This window comes from Pristiophorus japonicus, chromosome 6 (genome assembly GCF_044704955.1).
Source record: "Pristiophorus japonicus isolate sPriJap1 chromosome 6, sPriJap1.hap1, whole genome shotgun sequence".
In the NCBI taxonomy this organism is placed as follows: Eukaryota; Metazoa; Chordata; class Chondrichthyes; family Pristiophoridae; genus Pristiophorus; species Pristiophorus japonicus.
In genome coordinates this window covers 83996462-84015005 of record NC_091982.1, presented here as the reverse complement: position 1 = coordinate 84015005, position 18544 = coordinate 83996462, and the positions used below count along the sequence as shown (strand labels likewise).

Below are 18544 nucleotides of genomic sequence, written 5' to 3'. Positions count from 1 at the left end.
GTATATACACAGTGTAAACCTTATTGATAGTACATCAGGTAACAAATCTCCATCTTATGCAACTATACAGTGACTACACAGAGAGTATGTCTATAGTCTGCATATATAACAGAAACCTGGTTGACTTTCTCCTGTTGTCATTGCAGCTGAAATCATCTAACTCAGAACAGACCATGGATCAAACCTGGGGCCTTTTTTAGTTTGTGTGCCTCCATTCTATACTAGGCTGTGCATCTCTGCAATGCTTTGTTAATCTTATTTAATGAATTGATAATTTCTATTTGACTGTCGAATTACTGGTCTACTGTAACTTTGATTTGGTCTCTAGAGGCCTTTAATCAGAAGCAAATATTGAGTAATGTCTCATTATTATGGGACATAATTGCATGAGAAGTAATATTACATAAGGTAGTTACCAGTTAATGTGATACACTCATGGGGTTGGAAACAATTTTGAAGCTTATAACTAACGATCTTGAAATAGATATGAAAAGTAAACCTGATAACACTATTCAGGAACCTGACTGCCTCAATGTGAACTGTTGCTTGCTTCTGACATGACATTACAGTAATCACACTCGCTAACACATCAATAACTCATGCACATAATGAAGCAATCACTTCACATTCCAAAGCTAAACATTATGTACAACACCTGGGGTCATAATTGTTGTTCTGGTTACATTTTAATGAGAACACATTTGCAAAAGAATGATGTGCTATTGCAGCAGTGTTAAGTCATTTTTTTCCCTCTGTCTTACCTGTCTTTCAGTAATTCTTTTATAAATACCATTCTGATATAATTAACTTACTGAATGATTATTGCTATAATCCAACCATATGTATTTAGTGAAAATGGTGTCTCTATTAGATCTGTACAAACAAAAAGATACTTGTAGAAAATTGAAAACTCATGCTGGGTACAGTATTAAGCTTGGCATTCGGCATGTTGGTGAAGAGTAGAAGGAATTTCACATCTTACTGTAGTATGCCTAACAAGTGAGCGTCTACCGACTAACCAAAAATGAAAAGTAATGCATTTCCCTGCACTCAATTAACATGGAGCACTAAAATTCAGAAATAAGATATAATAACATCGGAAAATTCAGGTATGTATATTGTTATAGAATTGTTTTTCAAAGCTAAACAGAACCAGGAATAAAAATGAAATGTTGAAAATAGATGAGTCAGCAACTGAAAGGGCTCAAGTTTCGGCTTGAGTTGCTCCTATTTTTTTGGAGCAACTAGTTTAGTATGGAGTATCTTAGAAATTGCAATTCTTAGCATTTAGTTTACTCCAATTCTAGTTAGTTAGAATAGTTTCATTTTAGAAGTGTGTTTTTCAAAAGGGGGCGTTACCAGCCACTTACGCCTGTTTTGCAAGTTTAGGCAGCGAAAACTTACTCCAAACTAACTTAGAATGGAATAAGTGTAGATTCTTGTACGCTCAGAAAAACCTTGCCTACACTTTATAAATTAGGCACAGGCAGCGAGAGATGAGGGGGGGTGAAGGGAAGTTGGAGAGAAGTTAGGGGATTTTACAAAGCATTAAACACTTCACTTTTAACCATAAAGATGCATAGAAACCATCATGATTTTTAAATAACAACAAATGAACAGTAAATCAAGTAATAAAAATTAGAAGTCCTACCTTGCCAACTGGAGCATGCACCGGAATTGGTGTATTTTGTACCTAGACGCTTATTAATTTAGGTGTTTATTAATTTGGTGCTTCCAGATTGCAAGATTCCACTTTTAGAATGCCAACCAGTCCGTAATAAAAGCAGGGCGTTTCTCCCCCAGTCTCCCCATGGATGCGGTCTTGAAGTGTCATCATCTTACTTTACCGAAATCTCTAGTTGTCAGAGAATGTTCAGAGACGTGGATCCCGAGTCCAGCTCAGAGTCGTCCGTGGCCAGAGCGCCCATCTTCTGAACGGAGCACTGACTGACTCCGAACATGGGCTTGTTTAACTCCCGACCGCAGCAAATGAGTGGGCTCTCCCTCCAACTTACTTCCCATTGGGTGATTTGTCAATCGGTCTGTCAATGAAACCAGCGATTTCCCTCCCAGACATCTCAGGCAGACGTTGCTTTCTGGGCTCCCAGTTAATTGGATCATCCCAGTGATAATCGGTGTGTGTGTTTCTAGGACGTCCGAATCCCGATAACTAAGCGCATCTTCAATGCCCAGGGAGCCCATTCGGCCAGGGCTAGGGGCGGCATGCTTCGGACCCCTCCCACGCAGCGTCGCAGAGATTCGGGCTGCGAGGAGCTACTGCACATGCGCGCGCACTCCAGCGCGCATGTGCAGAAGTCCCGGCACTGTTTTCAGGACCTGGCTCTGCCCCCCCACCCCTTGTGCTGCGCTACGCCGAGGCCGAAGACATCCTGAGGAGCTCAGAGAATTAGAAAGTAACTTTTTGGCGCCCTTTTTATTCTAGAAAGGGTGCGCTGTTTTTACAGGGGGCGGAAACTAGGGCCTAAAAAAGCAACAGTCAGGTGGGAAACCATTTGCTTTAATTGGAAACCCACTCATCTTTTCTCTCTTTAGATGCTGGCAGACCTGTTGGCCACTTATAGCAATTTCTGTTTATTTGAGCATTCAAAGTAATTTTTAATTTAGCAGTGAGCAGGAACATGACGAGCGTAACATATGTGTCATGTATTTGCTTCATGGGTTCTTTGCTTAAGCATTCATAGCAGCACATTGCTATTAATAACTAGTTGGTTTATTAGCAAAAGGTTTAACAATCACACTATACATTACCAGTTCATCCATCAGACTCTCAACCACCTGCTTCATTGTGGATCCCCCCAAACCCAACTGGCTGGGGTATTATTGACTCTTGTGAACATCACATGACTGGCTAAGCCACTCCCAACTCAACAGCTCTACAAACCTGTGAGCATACACTCAGGTGCATACTTTACAATATGAACAGATTGGCTAACTTGTATTGGTGATCTAACTGATACAATTTCATGTCATGTGCCATTCTAGGGTACTGCACTTTTTAGAAATCTTGTACTTCTGTAGTGGCTTTTATATATAATGGATTCTAAGTACAAACTAAGCCCCACACAATTTGCTTCCCGGGTTTTGCTGCTATATCATCAGCTGAAATATATTAATATTTTGTAAACTTTATTTTGCTGACAAACCAGAAGCAGTTGAACTACATTGAAGCAACCATCTCAAATTAATTACATGCCTAAAACTTGGTGAGAGTTGACATTATGATTGATGTTTCTTCACAAGTTTTATAAAAAGTTAAAACTACTCATTTAAGAGTTGTGGCCTTTTATCCTCTATGCCATCTTTACCCTATTACCACTTTACATCTGGTGGTAATTTTCCATAGTGTTAAATTATGTGTTGTGTGCATCTATTACTTGGACCCAGTCACTATCAATAGCACAGCATTAACGAGTGTTCCAGAAATGCACTTTACAAAATATCGTGCTTCTCTATAACTTTTATTACTCACAACCTTGACAATGGTTTCATTAAGCTGAGACTGCTGATTATTTGTTTACTGCTGACTCATGTTAATTCTAGCTACATTGAGATTGTCAGAAATTATTATTTTGTCATCCTGACAAAGCCAGTTGAGGATTTTTTTTTCAATTCCTGTTTCCAAGCTAAGTTCTAGTCCAGGGTCTTCAAAGCTGAAGGACAATCTCTGAACCTTCCAGTATTTTAAATTCCAAGTGTCACTTTAGTGTTTAGTGTTAGGAATTTGTTTTGAGTAAAGGATATAAACTGCATGCTCATTAAACTAATATAGGAAAGAACAGGGGAGTGGGACTAATTGAATAGCTCTATCAAAGTGCCAGCACGGGCGTGATGGGCTGAATGGCTTCCTGTGCTGTATCATTCTATCAGGAATTTGTGTTACCCATCCCAAACCCAAAAAGCAATTATCAAATGTTCATAATTCCAGTTTGATAGCGTAGAATGGTTGTTTTGCTGAATCTACAGATTCAGCTGGAAATCGCTGCAGATTCTAGGATATTTTGAGATCATGTTCTATTTTGAAACATACATTTTTCAGCTCCAAGAGAAAATGCAACAAGCTATTGAAAAATTAGTTTGGATCCCATTTTTGGTTTCCGTATGCTGAAAAGGTTAAAGCAAATAACGAGACTGCAGTTCAAATTCTGTGGGGAAAAAATAGTTAGCTTTGTTAAGCCTTCTAATGTTAATTTCATGGATTGATGTGACTAAAACTTCCAGCCCATTTTCAACGAAGAAAAACATCACTATCATTTACATTACTTAAAGCATAATTGAAATTCTTTTGTTCACATGCCAGAGATAATAACAAGGAACATCAGGTGCAGTTCTGCTCCAAAATGCTGCATGCACGAGTTTTCACCTGGTACATTGCCCTTTTTATCATCTGTCTATGATTGCAGTGTGTGTGGCAGTGGCAGTATTTTAATTAAAATGTCAGAGCAGATTCTATTAAAGCCATTGAGGACGAATCACCAGATCAGGTGAGCACTAGGCCATAGCAGGTCAAAAAGACAAAGGCACCTGGAAGAGAAGACTCTGTTTCTTCTGTAGTAAAACTGCACAGAAGAAAAGAAAAGCCATGTACTTCTGAACAGCAAACACTAGTATTAAGTTATTGTCTTAGCTCTCCAAGAGAAAACTATGGTGGAGAAAAAAGCTGCATAGGCCCTTGTGTACCAAATATACATTTTGAAGTCGAGCTGGTATGTATATGAAATTAAGTAAATGGAACAGTGCCGCGGAATTCTATTCTCTTGAACCATATGTGAACAGAAATTTCTCACCCAAATTTTAGACATCGAATATAAATGTAAAAAAGATGTAGTATTATGAGTGTGTCAACAACAGCGCGATGGGTACATTAATAGCTAACTTATATACACACTCAAGTGGTTACAATCTCTATGCTGATTAGACATTTGATATTTCCCTGATGGTTTTTTCACTTTGGTACTTTTCCCTATGTGTTCACATCTTCATCTATGTGATTACTTCATTCTGATGTTTGATACTTGTGCCATTTACTATTATTTGTTTAGTATATTATACACTGGATTTCAGTGGGGGTAGGGGGTTTAGAATAGAAAATAAGCATGAAAATGTAAACACCCTTGTTTTCTTTTAATTAATATGAACTTTTATTAAAAAAAACTGTGTGCGAAGTGGTAACTGACATTTTTACTGTTGTCTCTACCCGTGTTACCATAACCGTAATCTGCAGACAGATCACTCAAGTTCTCCACAGAGTATACTTGTTCTAAAACAAGAATGGGAAATGTAGTTTTCCTTCATTACTTGAGATACTGGGGGGAATTAAATTCAACGTGGGCAGGGTGATAAAATGGGCAGCAACCGATCGACAGACCATTATACACCTTACTTGATTTTATTTTCCACTGATTTTAATGGAAGGAAAATTGGGCAGGGTGTACAACGGGGGGCTGATTCTCTACTGCACAATTTGCATTCCTGCCTACATTGAATTTCACCACCTGGGACTTTTTTTCAAGCTTTTCTCTGATCCTCTTCCTGTCCCCTAGCCATGCCAACTTTTATTTATCCCCTCTCCGTTTCTTGCCCACTCTAATCTCTGCCTTCACTATCGCCTACCTTCCTACACCCCTGCCATTATCCCAGGCTTGAATATCCTTACGAGCAGCAACCCCCACTGTATCATTCTACTCTCCATTGACCTTCCTACTTAGCTCGCCTGCTGGGGGTAACCTCATCAACCTCCTTCCCAGTTTGCTCACCCTACTCACCATTGCTCCTTGGGCTCTCCCTCCATATATACACCCACCATATTCCTGGCTATCCCCTCGAGCTTGCCATCTCCTTTAGCCTCTTTACTCATAGTGCCTTGATCACTGACACGGCTATTTCTGATAACTTTCTTGATCCCACAGCACCCACATACCACTACCTCTATCCAACTCCACTTCCTTCTGTGTTTACCCCAAGTGACTTGGAACTGCACTTCCACGCACTCAACTGCTTACCTTTTCGGCCTCCATCTGTCACATTACCGCATTGTTGATTTGCTTAGCCACTGCCTTACTTTTACATTTGTCCTTGTCCCCAGGACAACTTTGGCTGTGTCCCAACCTGGTCGTTTCCTGGTACAACCCTCATCTCTCATTCAAGTTCAAGAGCACAAATTTAACATTTATAGCACACAAATGCAAGCCATTTATTTCCAGACCTGGCTGGACCACACCAAGCTCCACTGGGCTTCTCTCTGCCAAAAGCACCCATTACTCTAGGATCATCCTGGAGAGCAGAGATAACCCTGGCTTCTATTCTCTACTATCAACTGCTTCCTTAGACCCTCTCCACTGCCGCCTTCATGGAAATTGGAGCGAGTTTCTTGCTGGTTGACGAGCCCTGACAATTAACATTAATTATTCCAGTGAGATGTTGTATATTATATTTTAATATCTAAATTAAATGTATCATTAATTTTTAATTTTGCATATATTTTGAAATCCAATTTTTTATTTCATAGAACCAATTAAAATTTGTTATTTCCTGTAAATAAAAACTTTCTAAGATTGACAGTTATATAAAATTTAATCTAGGATGCATCCCATTCATTGCAACTTCTGGCAAAGGAACATTTGTCACTGTCATTCCCCTCTGCCCATAGTGCAGCATTTGACACTGTCTTGGGTATTTTATATTCTCTTTTAAAATAAACTTAGCAAATATTGTAGTTTAGATTTATTAAATTACCTACACATGATGTCAGGCCTTTCTAATATACATTGTACCTATAATCTGTTTGACTGCAAACATGATTGCTTATTTTCTTTCTTTCAGATTGTAATGAATGTGAAGTGGAAGAGAAACCTAGAGTGCTTTGGGCTTTATATTTCAATGTGAGAGATACGTCAGCAGTTGACAGAAGCACATATGAAGACCTTCCCAGTAATGTATCTGTTTGTTGTGGACCTGATGCTGCTCTTGGATTTGAACAGTCTGTTAAACAGGTACAGTGAGATCAAAAATACCTCAAATAAAAGTGCTTACTGTGTCTTTCCTGCTTTCAGGATGTGCCAAGGGCTTCAGAGGCATTGAGTTACTTTTCTGAAGTATCATTGCTGTTAAGAAAGCAATTATTAGAAGCCAGTTTGCATATGTTAAAGTTCCACAAATAGCAAATGAAATGAATGGCTAGTTAATCTTTTTTGGTGCTGTTGGTTAAAGGATAAATGTTGGGAAGGACACTGGGAGAACTCCAATGTTGCTCTTTGAATAGTTATGGATCTCTTGTATCCCAATCTCAGAAACAGCTTAATTGAATATTAAACCATGGGCGTTTCTTTTTAAAAGTAACAATTCAGAGCTGAAACCTGTGATGGCAATTAGGAAGAAAAAGCAGGATAGGCTGACTACAAAAAAGCAAGTGGGAAATTTAGAAAGGGAAATTGGGGATCAAACAGCTTGGCGAGTTTTTCATTTGAAAAGAAAAGGAAACATAATAGGGGTTAAAAAAAATACCAGATCAAGAAAAACGGATTAAAAATTGACTGGTGCTTGGATGGTGTTGGGGCTTGATGTGTATTGAAAAGGATGATAAAACAAATCGAGATAGGAATAGTTTGGGTTCGGGGTCCAATGTAGGATGGCTGGAAAAATATAAGTGGGGCCGGGAAATGTTATTTGCATTAAGGCTAGTAGTAGATACAAATTGGCCTTCTGTAACCACTCTGCAGCAGCATTCCTTCAACTGGGGTAGTATGTCAATAATCAATCGACAGAGGTTAATAGTGCCAAAAGTGGAACTGAAACTGCAAAACATATGCAATGAAACACTAAACAAAATGTATTCACTGAACACATCCAGCAGTCTTCAATCTGCAGAAAGTTAGTTATCCAAAAATAAAGATAAAATATATGCAATGGTGTACAGTAAACAGAAGAAACTAGCAGTTCTATCATTAATATGTCCAATTGTGGAGTTCAGTGGAAGAACTGGGCAACAAGCTCATTACTTGCATATTTTGCCTATAGTGGCTTGTCTGCTACTCTTGGTTGCTTTGCACCGTCGCCATTCTGTTCCAACTTGCAATCGAACATGGTACAAGTGGCCTTAGTACCACAGATGTTTGCTCGATGAGGGCATGGTTTCCTCCCATGGGCTTGTTGTATCTGTTGTCTACTAGTGTAATGTGCTTGTGCAAAGACGACATTAGAAACAGTGGGCTCAATTTTCCCCAGTATTTGCGCTTTTTTTTTTTGGAGTAGGCTTCTTTTTCTGGTTTAACTTAAAAATCCCCAGTTTCCCCAATTAATTTGCACCAGTGTAACTCATTTAGTTACGTTTTTTTTAGGTACGTTTTTTTTTTCCTCAAGAGGGGGCGTTACCAGCCACTTGCGCCAATTCTGGCCATTTAGGGAACTTTGGCCAGCTGATCGTTACTCCATTTCTACTTAGGCCAGCATATGTGGCCTCTCGAGAAACCCTTGTGAGTTTAAAAAATCGGCACAGGTAAGTACATCGGAGGCCATTTGGCCTGGGCTAGGAGCGGACTGGCACTCACTCGGGGACCAGAGAGGCTCGACGGGGGAGGGAGCAAACTGACCGGCACGCACTCGGGGGCCACAGAGCGGGAAGGCACACATTTGGGATCGGAGAGGCTCAGCGGGGGAGGGAGCAAGCTCGAAGTAAAACCCCTAGTAAAATGGAAAGCTTACAGACAGTAGAATTGTTCTTGCATAGTAGGACATCACTGTTGCTTCCATTTGCAGTGAAACTCTTTAGACTAACAAGGAAATACTTCAGTTGCTGCGTTAGGTTTGCATCACTGATCTTTGATGGTATTGGGTGGTAGTTACGAGTTCAGTCTCTTGAGAGATGCATCAGTGGCCTGGTATTATAATCATGATGCCATTCCCCTCTCAAATTTGTTCTATTCTATCTCATATTCTCCCTCTCTCTTCCACTAAACTGTCAGACTTATTTCCTGTCATGCTTTCCTGTGATTGAAATTCTCGTCATGCCTGCTTTCCATCATAATTACGCACCCTATTCATTTTACCTACCTCTGACTTGAGTCCTTCAAGCCCGGTCTCCAAACTAAGTGGTGATGTTACTTACTTACCGTTGAGCAGTCTTGAAGGACCTAAAATAAGTCCTATGGCCTGATGTTGACTGTCCATTCCCTGTTGCCACCTCTCATGGCTGCCATCCACAAGCCAACACTGCCTGCCATTTACCTTTCTCTGAGCTCTACTGCGCATGCACGGCCATTTCAGCGACGTCAAGAACATCATTTTTTTCCCCCCGTGCACGCGCAGAAGGCCCAGCTCCTTTTTCCAGCGCAGACTGCAGTTCCCCCAAGGCAACTGGCTACGCTGCACGGCTACAGGTTACAGCTCAAACATCGGGGAAACTTCGGAGATTTTTTTCTGGCGCATTTATTTATCTAATTAAGTGGCGCAACTCTGGCAATACGCCAGAAAACGGGCTCGGGGAAAATTGAGCCCGATAGCATTACAGAGCTCATGGCCGAGATTTTCCTTACCTTGGTGGGTCCGGGGCGGCCGGTGGCGGGTGACGGCCCCGCTACTGGCTCCATTCCCCTCTGAAAAATGAACTTCCCTTAATAGGACTTGTTAAGTCCGCCCAGCGCATTTCCCGGCCAAATTAGGAGGAGCGGGTTTGGTGACGTCATTCACGATGCACCTTGAGCCGGTTTCCTTAACCATGGCCACCTTATTTTTGACGTTTGTGATGTCAGTGCTCTACAGCATTGAAGTGCTGCAATCACTTTGTGCTCTGTAGTCAGAGCATGCAGGGCGGTCCTCTTCCCTTCTCATGGGCTGAAGAGACCTCCCTAGGGGACCAACACAGCCTGGTTGCATATTGCACAGGTGGTCACAAGCAGGGATGTTGCCAGGAGAACTTGGGTGCAGTGGTGCACACCTTTCAATGATCTCATTAGATCACGAAACGTTAGAACAAAGCCACACTCCCCGTCATCCTCTTGTGCATCTCATCACATCCCCATCACTCTGTCTTCCCTACCCGACACCTGCACATCCTTACTCACACCAGCTCACCCATCCCTCTCTATCTACATTTTCACATCCACATCTCACCAGCCACCCCTAAAACTCCACTCATCCTCGTGCAATCATGCCAACTAACACCACACAAGGGTAGCCACTTGGGTGTTTTATCCAGTGTGCATGTAAAATTTCTGTTAATGTGCTGTCAAGCATTGAAACCTTTATTTTCAACACTTTGTGTTCTTGGACAGACTTATGTGCACCTTTGGAAGTGGCTTACTGAGTTATAGTGAATGGTGAGACACAACGATTCTCCCTGCAATGATGCTAAGTGTGAAAGGAATGCATTGGACATTATAGGGATGTATGGTGTTGATGTGGGGTGGTGCCAATCTGGTGCATCATGTGGCAGCTAGGGTGTACAGCGTCAAGTGAAGTAAATCTGGCCAGGATGAGGCCACATCACTGGCCTCCCGGGCAGCAATGTGCTTGGGTGCTGACATCCTCTATCCGATGCAGTATCGGGCGATTGCGGCGAAGGTTGATGGTGTTGGTGCTGCTGGTGTTGGGGCTGATAGTGGTCGGATGCTGAGAACCAAGGTGAGACAGTATGTTGATGGAATAGATGGCAGGTGAAGTAGAGATGACAGAAGCATTCTGTTAATGGCAAGAGAGTTCTTCCAATGAAGTGAGAGTGGATGGAAAGTGGAAAGCCTGCAGAATCTGTGCTGGAAATGGACTGAGAAATAGCATGTGGCTGAGGAAAGTGATGATCAGTCATGTGAGAGCTTTTACTGTACACTTGCAGCTGTGAAGTAATCAGCTGGAGCAATGGCCACTGAACTCACGCCTCAGGTTGACAGCCGTGATCCCCGAATAGTGTTGTTCCTGTGGTCATGCAGTTAGTCGAAAGGTAAGTTAAAAAAGCCTGTTATGCATCTGTCATCTCGACGCTAATGATTTTAATTAGGTCCCCTGCTGCTGCCACTCTGGTCTGCTCAGCATTGACAGACGCAACATTGGGAAAGGCGCGTTGCAGCAGGTTCCCAACCCGCTGTCCAAAAAAAACATTTTTTGACACGACCCGCCACCGATCCCACCTGCTCACCACCTGTAAAATCTTGGCCCATGTATTTGAGGAGCCAACCCTTCATTCTTCCTTATCCTTCAAAGCAGGCTTGATTACCTCAGATAAAAACATTGTGCACATCCTCAGGGAGCTATGCATTGAGGTGCAAAATTGTCTTGTAAACTGCAGCTCATCAAAAACTTTGCCCATATTCTATTTTGCACCCATCTTCCCTATCCTTGCTGACTGACATTGGCTCCCAGTTCTGCAACAGGTAAAATTTGTAATTCTCAATCTTGTGTTTAGATCCCTCCAATGCTTCACCCCCCCCCTCCAATTCTCTGGAATGTCCTCCACCCCTAACCTCTGCACCCCCCCCCCCCCATTGTTCCCCTAACCCTAACCCCTGTGAGTCGAGGCTACTATGCATCCACTCTTCTTTTTGCCTTCCATTGGTGACTGTACCTTTAGTTGCCTTGATTCTTGAATTCCCCAAAAGATCCCTTTACCTCTGCAGCTCCTCACCTCCTTTAATACCCTCTTTAAAACCCACCCCATTGGCGAAGGTTTTAGTCACCCCTCTTTGGGCCCAAATTTCCCCAGGAGTTGCTCCATTTTTTTTGGAGCAACTAGATTTTTTTGGAGTAACTAAAAAAAATCGCAATTCTCCCCATTTAATTTGCTCCAGTGTAAGTGAGTGCGTTAGGTTTTTTTTAGTTTTTTTTTCAAAAGGGGGCATTACCAGCCACTTACATCTGTTTTGGCCACTTAGGCAAGTTTAGCCAGCTAAAAGTTACTCCAAACTAACTTTAGGCCAGCATATGAGGCCACTCAGAAAAATCTTGCGGTGAATTAAGAAATCGGCGCAGATAGCCAGAGATAGGGGGGGGGAAGGGCAGTAAAAGGATTCTGCAAAGCACTAAACACCTTCACACCATCTTCACAACATCTTCACAACATCATCAATAATAAATTAAAAATAAATCAATTACTAAAAAATAAAAAGTCCTACCTTGCCGACTGCAGCGCTAGGGCTAGGGGCGGGAGGCTTGCATCAAGCAGCAGGAGAGCCGTCCGGGGCATGTCAATGCAACTATTTGAAAGGTGCACATACTGGACTTGAGCCGCGCTGCTCCAGCTCCTGCTGCTGCTCCCCCGGGCTCCTCCAGTTCCTGCTCCTGCTCCCCCGGACTCCTCCAGCTCCTGCTCCCCCGGGCTCCTCCAGCTCCTGCTCCTGCTCCCCCGGACTCCTCCAGCTCCTGCTCCTGCTCCCCCGGGCTCCTCCAGCTCCTGCTCCTGCTCCCCCGGACTCCTCCAGCTCCTGCTCCCCTGGGCTCCTCCAGCTCCAGCTCCTGCTCCCCCGGACTCCTCCAGCTCCTGCTCCCCTGGGCTCCTCCAGCTCCAGCTCCTGCTCCCCCGGACTCCTCCAGCTCCTGCTCCCCTGGGCTCCTCCAGCTCCTGCTCCTGCTCCCCCGGACTCCTCCAGCTCCTGCTCCCCCGGGCTCCTCCAGCTCCTGCTCCCCGGACTCCTCCAGCTCCTGCTCCTGCTCCCCCGGGCTGCTCCTGCTTCCCCCGGGCTCCTCCAGCTCCTGCTCCTGCTCCCCCGGACTCCTCCTCCTCCTGCTCCTGCTCCCCCGGGCTCCTCCCGCTCCTGCTCCTGCTCCCCTGGGCTCCTCCAGCTCCTGCTCCTGCTCCCCTGGGCTCCTCCTGCTCCTGCTCCTGTTCCCCCGGGCTCCTCCAGCTCCTGCTCCTGCTCCCCCGGACTCCTCCAGCTCCTGCTCCCCCGGGCTCCTCCAGCTCCTGCTCCTGCTCCCCCGGGCTCCTCCAGCTCCTGCTCCCCGGACTCCTCCAGCTCCTGCTCCCCGGACTCCTCCAGCTCCTGCTCCTGCTCCCCCGGGCTGCTCCTGCTTCCCCCGGGCTCCTCCAGCTCCTGCTCCTGCTCCCCCGGACTCCTCCTCCTCCTGCTCCTGCTCCCCCGGGCTCCTCCCGCTCCTGCTCCTGCTCCCCTGGGCTCCTCCAGCTCCTGCTCCTGCTCCCCTGGGCTCCTCCTGCTCCTGCTCCTGTTCCCCCGGGCTCCTCCAGCTCCTGCTCCTGCTCCCCCGGACTCCTCCAGCTCCTGCTCCCCCGGGCTCCTCCAGCTCCTGCTCCTGCTCCCCCGGGCTCCTCCAGCTCCTGCTCCTGCTCCCCCGGGCTCCTCCTGCTCCTGCTCCTGTTCTCCCGGGCTCCTCCAGCTCCTGCTCCCCCGGACGACTCCAGCTCCTGCTCCTGCTCCCCCGGGCAAAGAAACATAGAAAATAGATGCAGGAGTAGATCATTCGGCCCTTCGAGCCTGCACAACCATTCAATATGATCATGGCTAATTATGCAACTTCAGTATCCCATTCCTGCTTTCTCTCCTTACCCCTTGATCATTTTAGCCAGAAGGGTCACATATAACTCCCTTCTGAATATATCGAATGAACTGACCTCAACAACTTTGTGTGGTAGAGAATTCCACAGGTTCACAATTCTCTGAGTGAAGAAGTTTCTCCTCATCTCGGTCCTAAATGGCTTACCCCTTATCCTTAGACTGTGACCCCTGCTTCTGGACTTCCCCAACATCGGGAACATTCTTCCTGCATCTAACCTGTCCAGTCCCATCAGAATTTTATATGTTTCTATGAGATCCCCTCTCATTCTTCTAAATTCCATTGAATATAAGCCTAGTCGACCCAGTCTTTCTTATGTCAGTCCTGCCATCCCTGGAATCAGTCTGGTGAACCTTCGCTGCACTCCCTCAATAGCAAGAATGTCCTTTCTCAGATTAGAACACCAAAACTGTACACAATATTCAAGGTGTGGCCTCACCAAGGCTCTGTACAACTGCATTAAGACCTCCCTGCTCCTATACTCAAATCTTCTCGCTATGAAGGCCAACATGCCATTTGCCGCCTTCACTGCCTGCTGTACCTGCATGCCAACTTTCAATGACTGATGTACCATGACACCCAGGTCTTGTTGCACCTCCCCTTTTCCTAATCTGTCACCATTCAGATAATAATTCTGCCGCCTTGTTTTTGCCACCAAAGTGAATAAGCTCACATTTATCTACATTATACTGCATCTGCCATGCATTTGCCCACTCGCCTAACCTGTCCAAGTCACCCTGCAGCCTCTTAACCACCTCCTCACAGCTCATACTGCCACCCAGCTTAGTGTCATCTGCAAACTTGGAGATAGTACATTCAATTCCTTCGTCTAAATCATTAATGTATATTGTAAAGAGCTGGGGTCCCAGCACTGAACCTTGAGGTATCCCACTAGTCACTGCCTGCCATTCTGAAAAGGACCCGTTTATTCCTACTCTTTGCTTCCTGTCTGCCAACCAGTTCTCTATCCACGTCAATACATTACCCCCAATACTATGTGCTTTAATTTTGCACACTAATCTCTTGTGTGGAACCTTGTCAAAAGCCTTTTGAAAGTCCACATCCACTGGTTCTCCCTTGTCCACTCTACTAGTTACATCCTCAAAAAATTCTAGAAGATTTGTCAGGCATGATTTCCCTTTCATAAATCTATGCTGACTTGGACAGATCCTGTCACTGCTTTCCAAACGCGCTGCTATTACATCTTTAATAATTGATTCCAACATTTTCCCCACTATCGATGTCAGGCTAACCGGTCTATAATTCCCTGTTTTCTCTCCCTCCTCTTTTAAAAAGTGGGGTTACATTAGCTACCCTCCAATCCATAGGAACTGATCGAGTTTATAGAATGTTGGAAAATGATCTCCAATGCATCCACTATTTCTAGGACCACTTCCTTAAGTAATCTGGGATGCAAACTATCGGGCAGGTCTAAGTGAGCACTGGAAGGCAGCGGCCGGCCTGTGCGGCAGGCCACTCGGCCCGGGATAGGGGCGGCGTACTTCTGGCCCCTCCCACACAGCCTGCAGAGCGTCGCAGAGATTCGGGCTGCGAGGAGCTACTGCATATGCGCGCACACTCTAGCACGCATGTGCAGAGGTCCCGGCACTGTTTTCAGCACCGAGACCTGGCTCTGCCCCCCACTGGATGTGCTGCGCCACGCCGGGGCCGAGAAGTGGGGAGAATTGGAAGTTAACTTTTAGGCGCCCTTTTTAGTCTAGAAAGTCAGGTGCTCTGTTTTTACAGGGGTGGGGGGGAACTTGGGCCCCTAATTTCTCCCTCTTTGGCTTGCCCTCCATTTTTTTTTTAGACATAACTGCTGCCAACAAAATTAGTTGTTTGGGCATGCGTAATTTCAACGTTTTTTTGACAAGATATCTACAGTCTCTTACGATATTACAGCCGCGTCGTCTCCACACTGCCTGTCACTAATTCCAGACTCTTCCGGTCCAAATGCGGGTTTATTCTCCATTCCCTTTCAACACACAAAGGTTCGGAATAAATTTGCAGCATATATTTGAGCTCAATTTTTGTACAAGTAATATCAGATTCTGGCTTGATCCCTTTTTACAGGAGCCGAGACTCCTGGTGGAAGAGGCTGAACAGTGGCAGAGCCACTATTGTGGTCTTGGTTAGAAGTGCAATTCAGGGTTGTAACACAACAGGGGGATTACGATTAATGAACTGATATTCCCCAATAGCAATTAATTTTCTTTCCTTTCGCACGGAGCTCGCAGTCCGTACAAATAAATCACAGCATCCCTCCCCCGCCAAAATACTTAAACCAATCCGCGATATTATTATTAAACGAACCCAGAGTACCACAGATTTATGCGATACAACAATATTATTATACATTAATAATTAAACCATCATAGATTTATGCACAGAAGGCAGCTTCCAGTCGGCAGCAGTCACTCTTTTTTCTTATGTCTCTGAAGCGTTTGTCTACATTACAGATGCTTTATAAATGCAACTTGTTGACATCATCATCTACATACCTTATAAGCGTACACTCTCATCTTCTATGCTGCTATGTAAATACAGCACACGTCCTCAGAATACATGTTTGGTCTAGGAAGACATTTTGAGGAACCCCCTCTGATGCCAAACACTGGGTTGTGAATTATTTATTTTCAATAAATGTAGGGACGCAACAAATAAAGCTTGGGGTCAACATGCTAATAACTTTTATCGAAGATTCCTTTGACTAAGTGATATATATGACTAACTGGAATATTTCTAGTTGTGTGTGATACGTTTAACATGTATCTTTTTTCCCCTCCTCCCCCACCTCTTTTGAATGCTGGTTTATAGTTCCCTGAGTGCTGACTTCCCTCTCGATACCTTGCCCAAATGGAAATGCCTTGTGTAAACCTGGCTAGTGAAGCCAAGAATTTTCAGCGAGTTTCACTAAATAGCAATCGGCAGCAGAGAGCCTTGACTCTTCTCCCACTGCCCTGCCCTGCTCCATCACCATCACCATCACAGAGCTACTGAGGATAAATAGAGCATCGCAATAACATCTTTGCTGAGATGAGCGTAGATCGGTGACAGAATCGAAGACCTTTCCAGTCATTCTGATCTACGTCACTGGTGTCAGCCTTGACTTAGTGTCAGAAGGTGATACACTCAAGCTGCAGTCCAGAGACTTGATGTAATCTGGGTTGACACTTCAGTGTAGTACCAAGGGAGTGCTGCCCTGTAGGAGGTGCTGTCTTTCAGATGAGACATTAAACAGAGGCCCTGTCTGCCTCCTCAGTGGACATGAAATATCCCATGGCACTATTCTCAGTGCGGGATAGTTCTTCCAGTGTCCTAGCCAACAGTTCAACCAACATCACTGAAACAGATAATTTGGTCATTCATCTCTCTGCTGTTTGTGGAACCTTGTTTGCAAAATATGGCTGCTGTATTTTCCTACATTACAACTTCAGAAGTACTTAATTGGCTGTTAAGCACTTTGGTACATCCTGAGATTGTGAAAGAGGTCATATAAATGCAAGTTCTTTCTGCCACACTGGGCACTGTATTAAGCTAATCTCCATTTATAAATTGAGTTCTTTAGGATTAATGGTTTTGTTTAGTGTTCAGCTCAATGTTCACGGTGCCTTCTTGCTGTCTCTTTTTACTAGGCGGAAGCTATCTTTCATCAGCTTTATCCTGGGGAAGAGTTCTGTCCCGCTGCCCCAAACCCTGAAGACATTATCTATGATGGTGATGGTGCACAACCAGAAAATGCTGGATTTGGAACTCCTACAGAGTCAGAAGCAACTGAAGTAAAAGAAAATACAAACACAGAATCTGATCCCGCAGGAGGTGGTAACGATAAAGTGGTAGAAGCCAGTAAATCATTGGACATTAATGAGATGGATAGAGAATCAGAAATGTCCAACCCTGACACTCAAACTCTGAAGTGTAGCACTAATGGGACAGAAATGCCAAAGGATGCAGAATAATATATTTTTTAAAAAGTCAAAATAATTACCATGGATATTTTCCCCAAATTATATCAAAGGAAACTGAAAAATACTGTTACTATATTATACAGTGGAATTATAGAGGGCAGCTTTTACACAATGCGACACTTAAAACATAATTGAGCATCCTAATTCAGCAGGTAACCTTTCAGTAAGTTATCTAAGCACGTGCTATATTATGTGAAGCACTCCTGACAAATGGATCTATATTCATCCACCTGCTGTTACTATTTTCTCTCTTCTTTCCCCCGCCCCCAAAAAAGGACTAATGTTGTGGTCTATTCACAGTAATTAAAAGCAAAAAGTTGTCTTATCTTCAGGATAAGGGCTGAAATAAGTTTAGCTAAAAACGCGTGGATGTTATAAAGCATATAAAATCAAAGCTACTGCTTGCCTTGCTGGACTGTTTTTATCGCAGTGGTATTCTGCCCAAGGAATTGGGCACAACTCATTCATGATAAATGGTGGAAAATATTTATTTTGACAAGAAATGTACAAGCCATTCAATATTTTGAAATATTGTTTACTGGAAAAAAATATTAAGTGCTAATGTTATGTTATGAATATACTTCAGAAAGCAGTGGCAGGTGCAAACAATTTTCTCAGTGGAAAATCAAATAGGTCTGTAATGATATGTGATGGAACAGCAGATGTTTTGCAGGTCAAGGTACTATTTTCCATGAGTAATGTGTCCAATATCAAAAACATATACTGTGCAATAACCTGTGAAAATACACCTCGTTTAATGCTTATGTAAACAAAAGTGATTAAAATGTTGCAAAAATCATGCCAGTGTTATATTTGTGTGTTCTGAATAGGATTACTTGTGTGGTTCAATGTTATTCCTGCAACAGATTTTTTTTAAATTGAAACATTATTCCCACTGCTGAACTTGTAAAAATTCAAAGACTAATTGCAATTTTGGCTACTTTCATAATTAGACTATGGAGCAGTTTCAAGCAACTAAAATAAATAAACAAAATAAGTGTCACATTGAACTGATGAAGAATATGGTTCTATCTTAGCAACTGATTAATCTGTAAACAGGCATT

The 18544-nt window shown here is 43.7% G+C and overlaps 1 protein-coding gene across 1 annotated transcript in view; it reads left to right on the top strand.

Annotated features, from left to right (window-relative positions):
• Window positions 1-18279, top strand: part of chm (CHM Rab escort protein) — a 189500-nt gene extending 171221 nt beyond the window's left edge. The window contains exons 14-15 of the mRNA XM_070883035.1: window positions 6841-7010; window positions 17148-18279. Coding sequence (XP_070739136.1) covers window positions 6841-7010; window positions 17148-17471 — 494 coding nt within the window. The 3' untranslated portion in view covers window positions 17472-18279. The remainder of the gene's footprint in view (window positions 1-6840; window positions 7011-17147) is intronic.
• The last annotated feature ends 265 nt before the right edge of the window (window positions 18280-18544 follow it).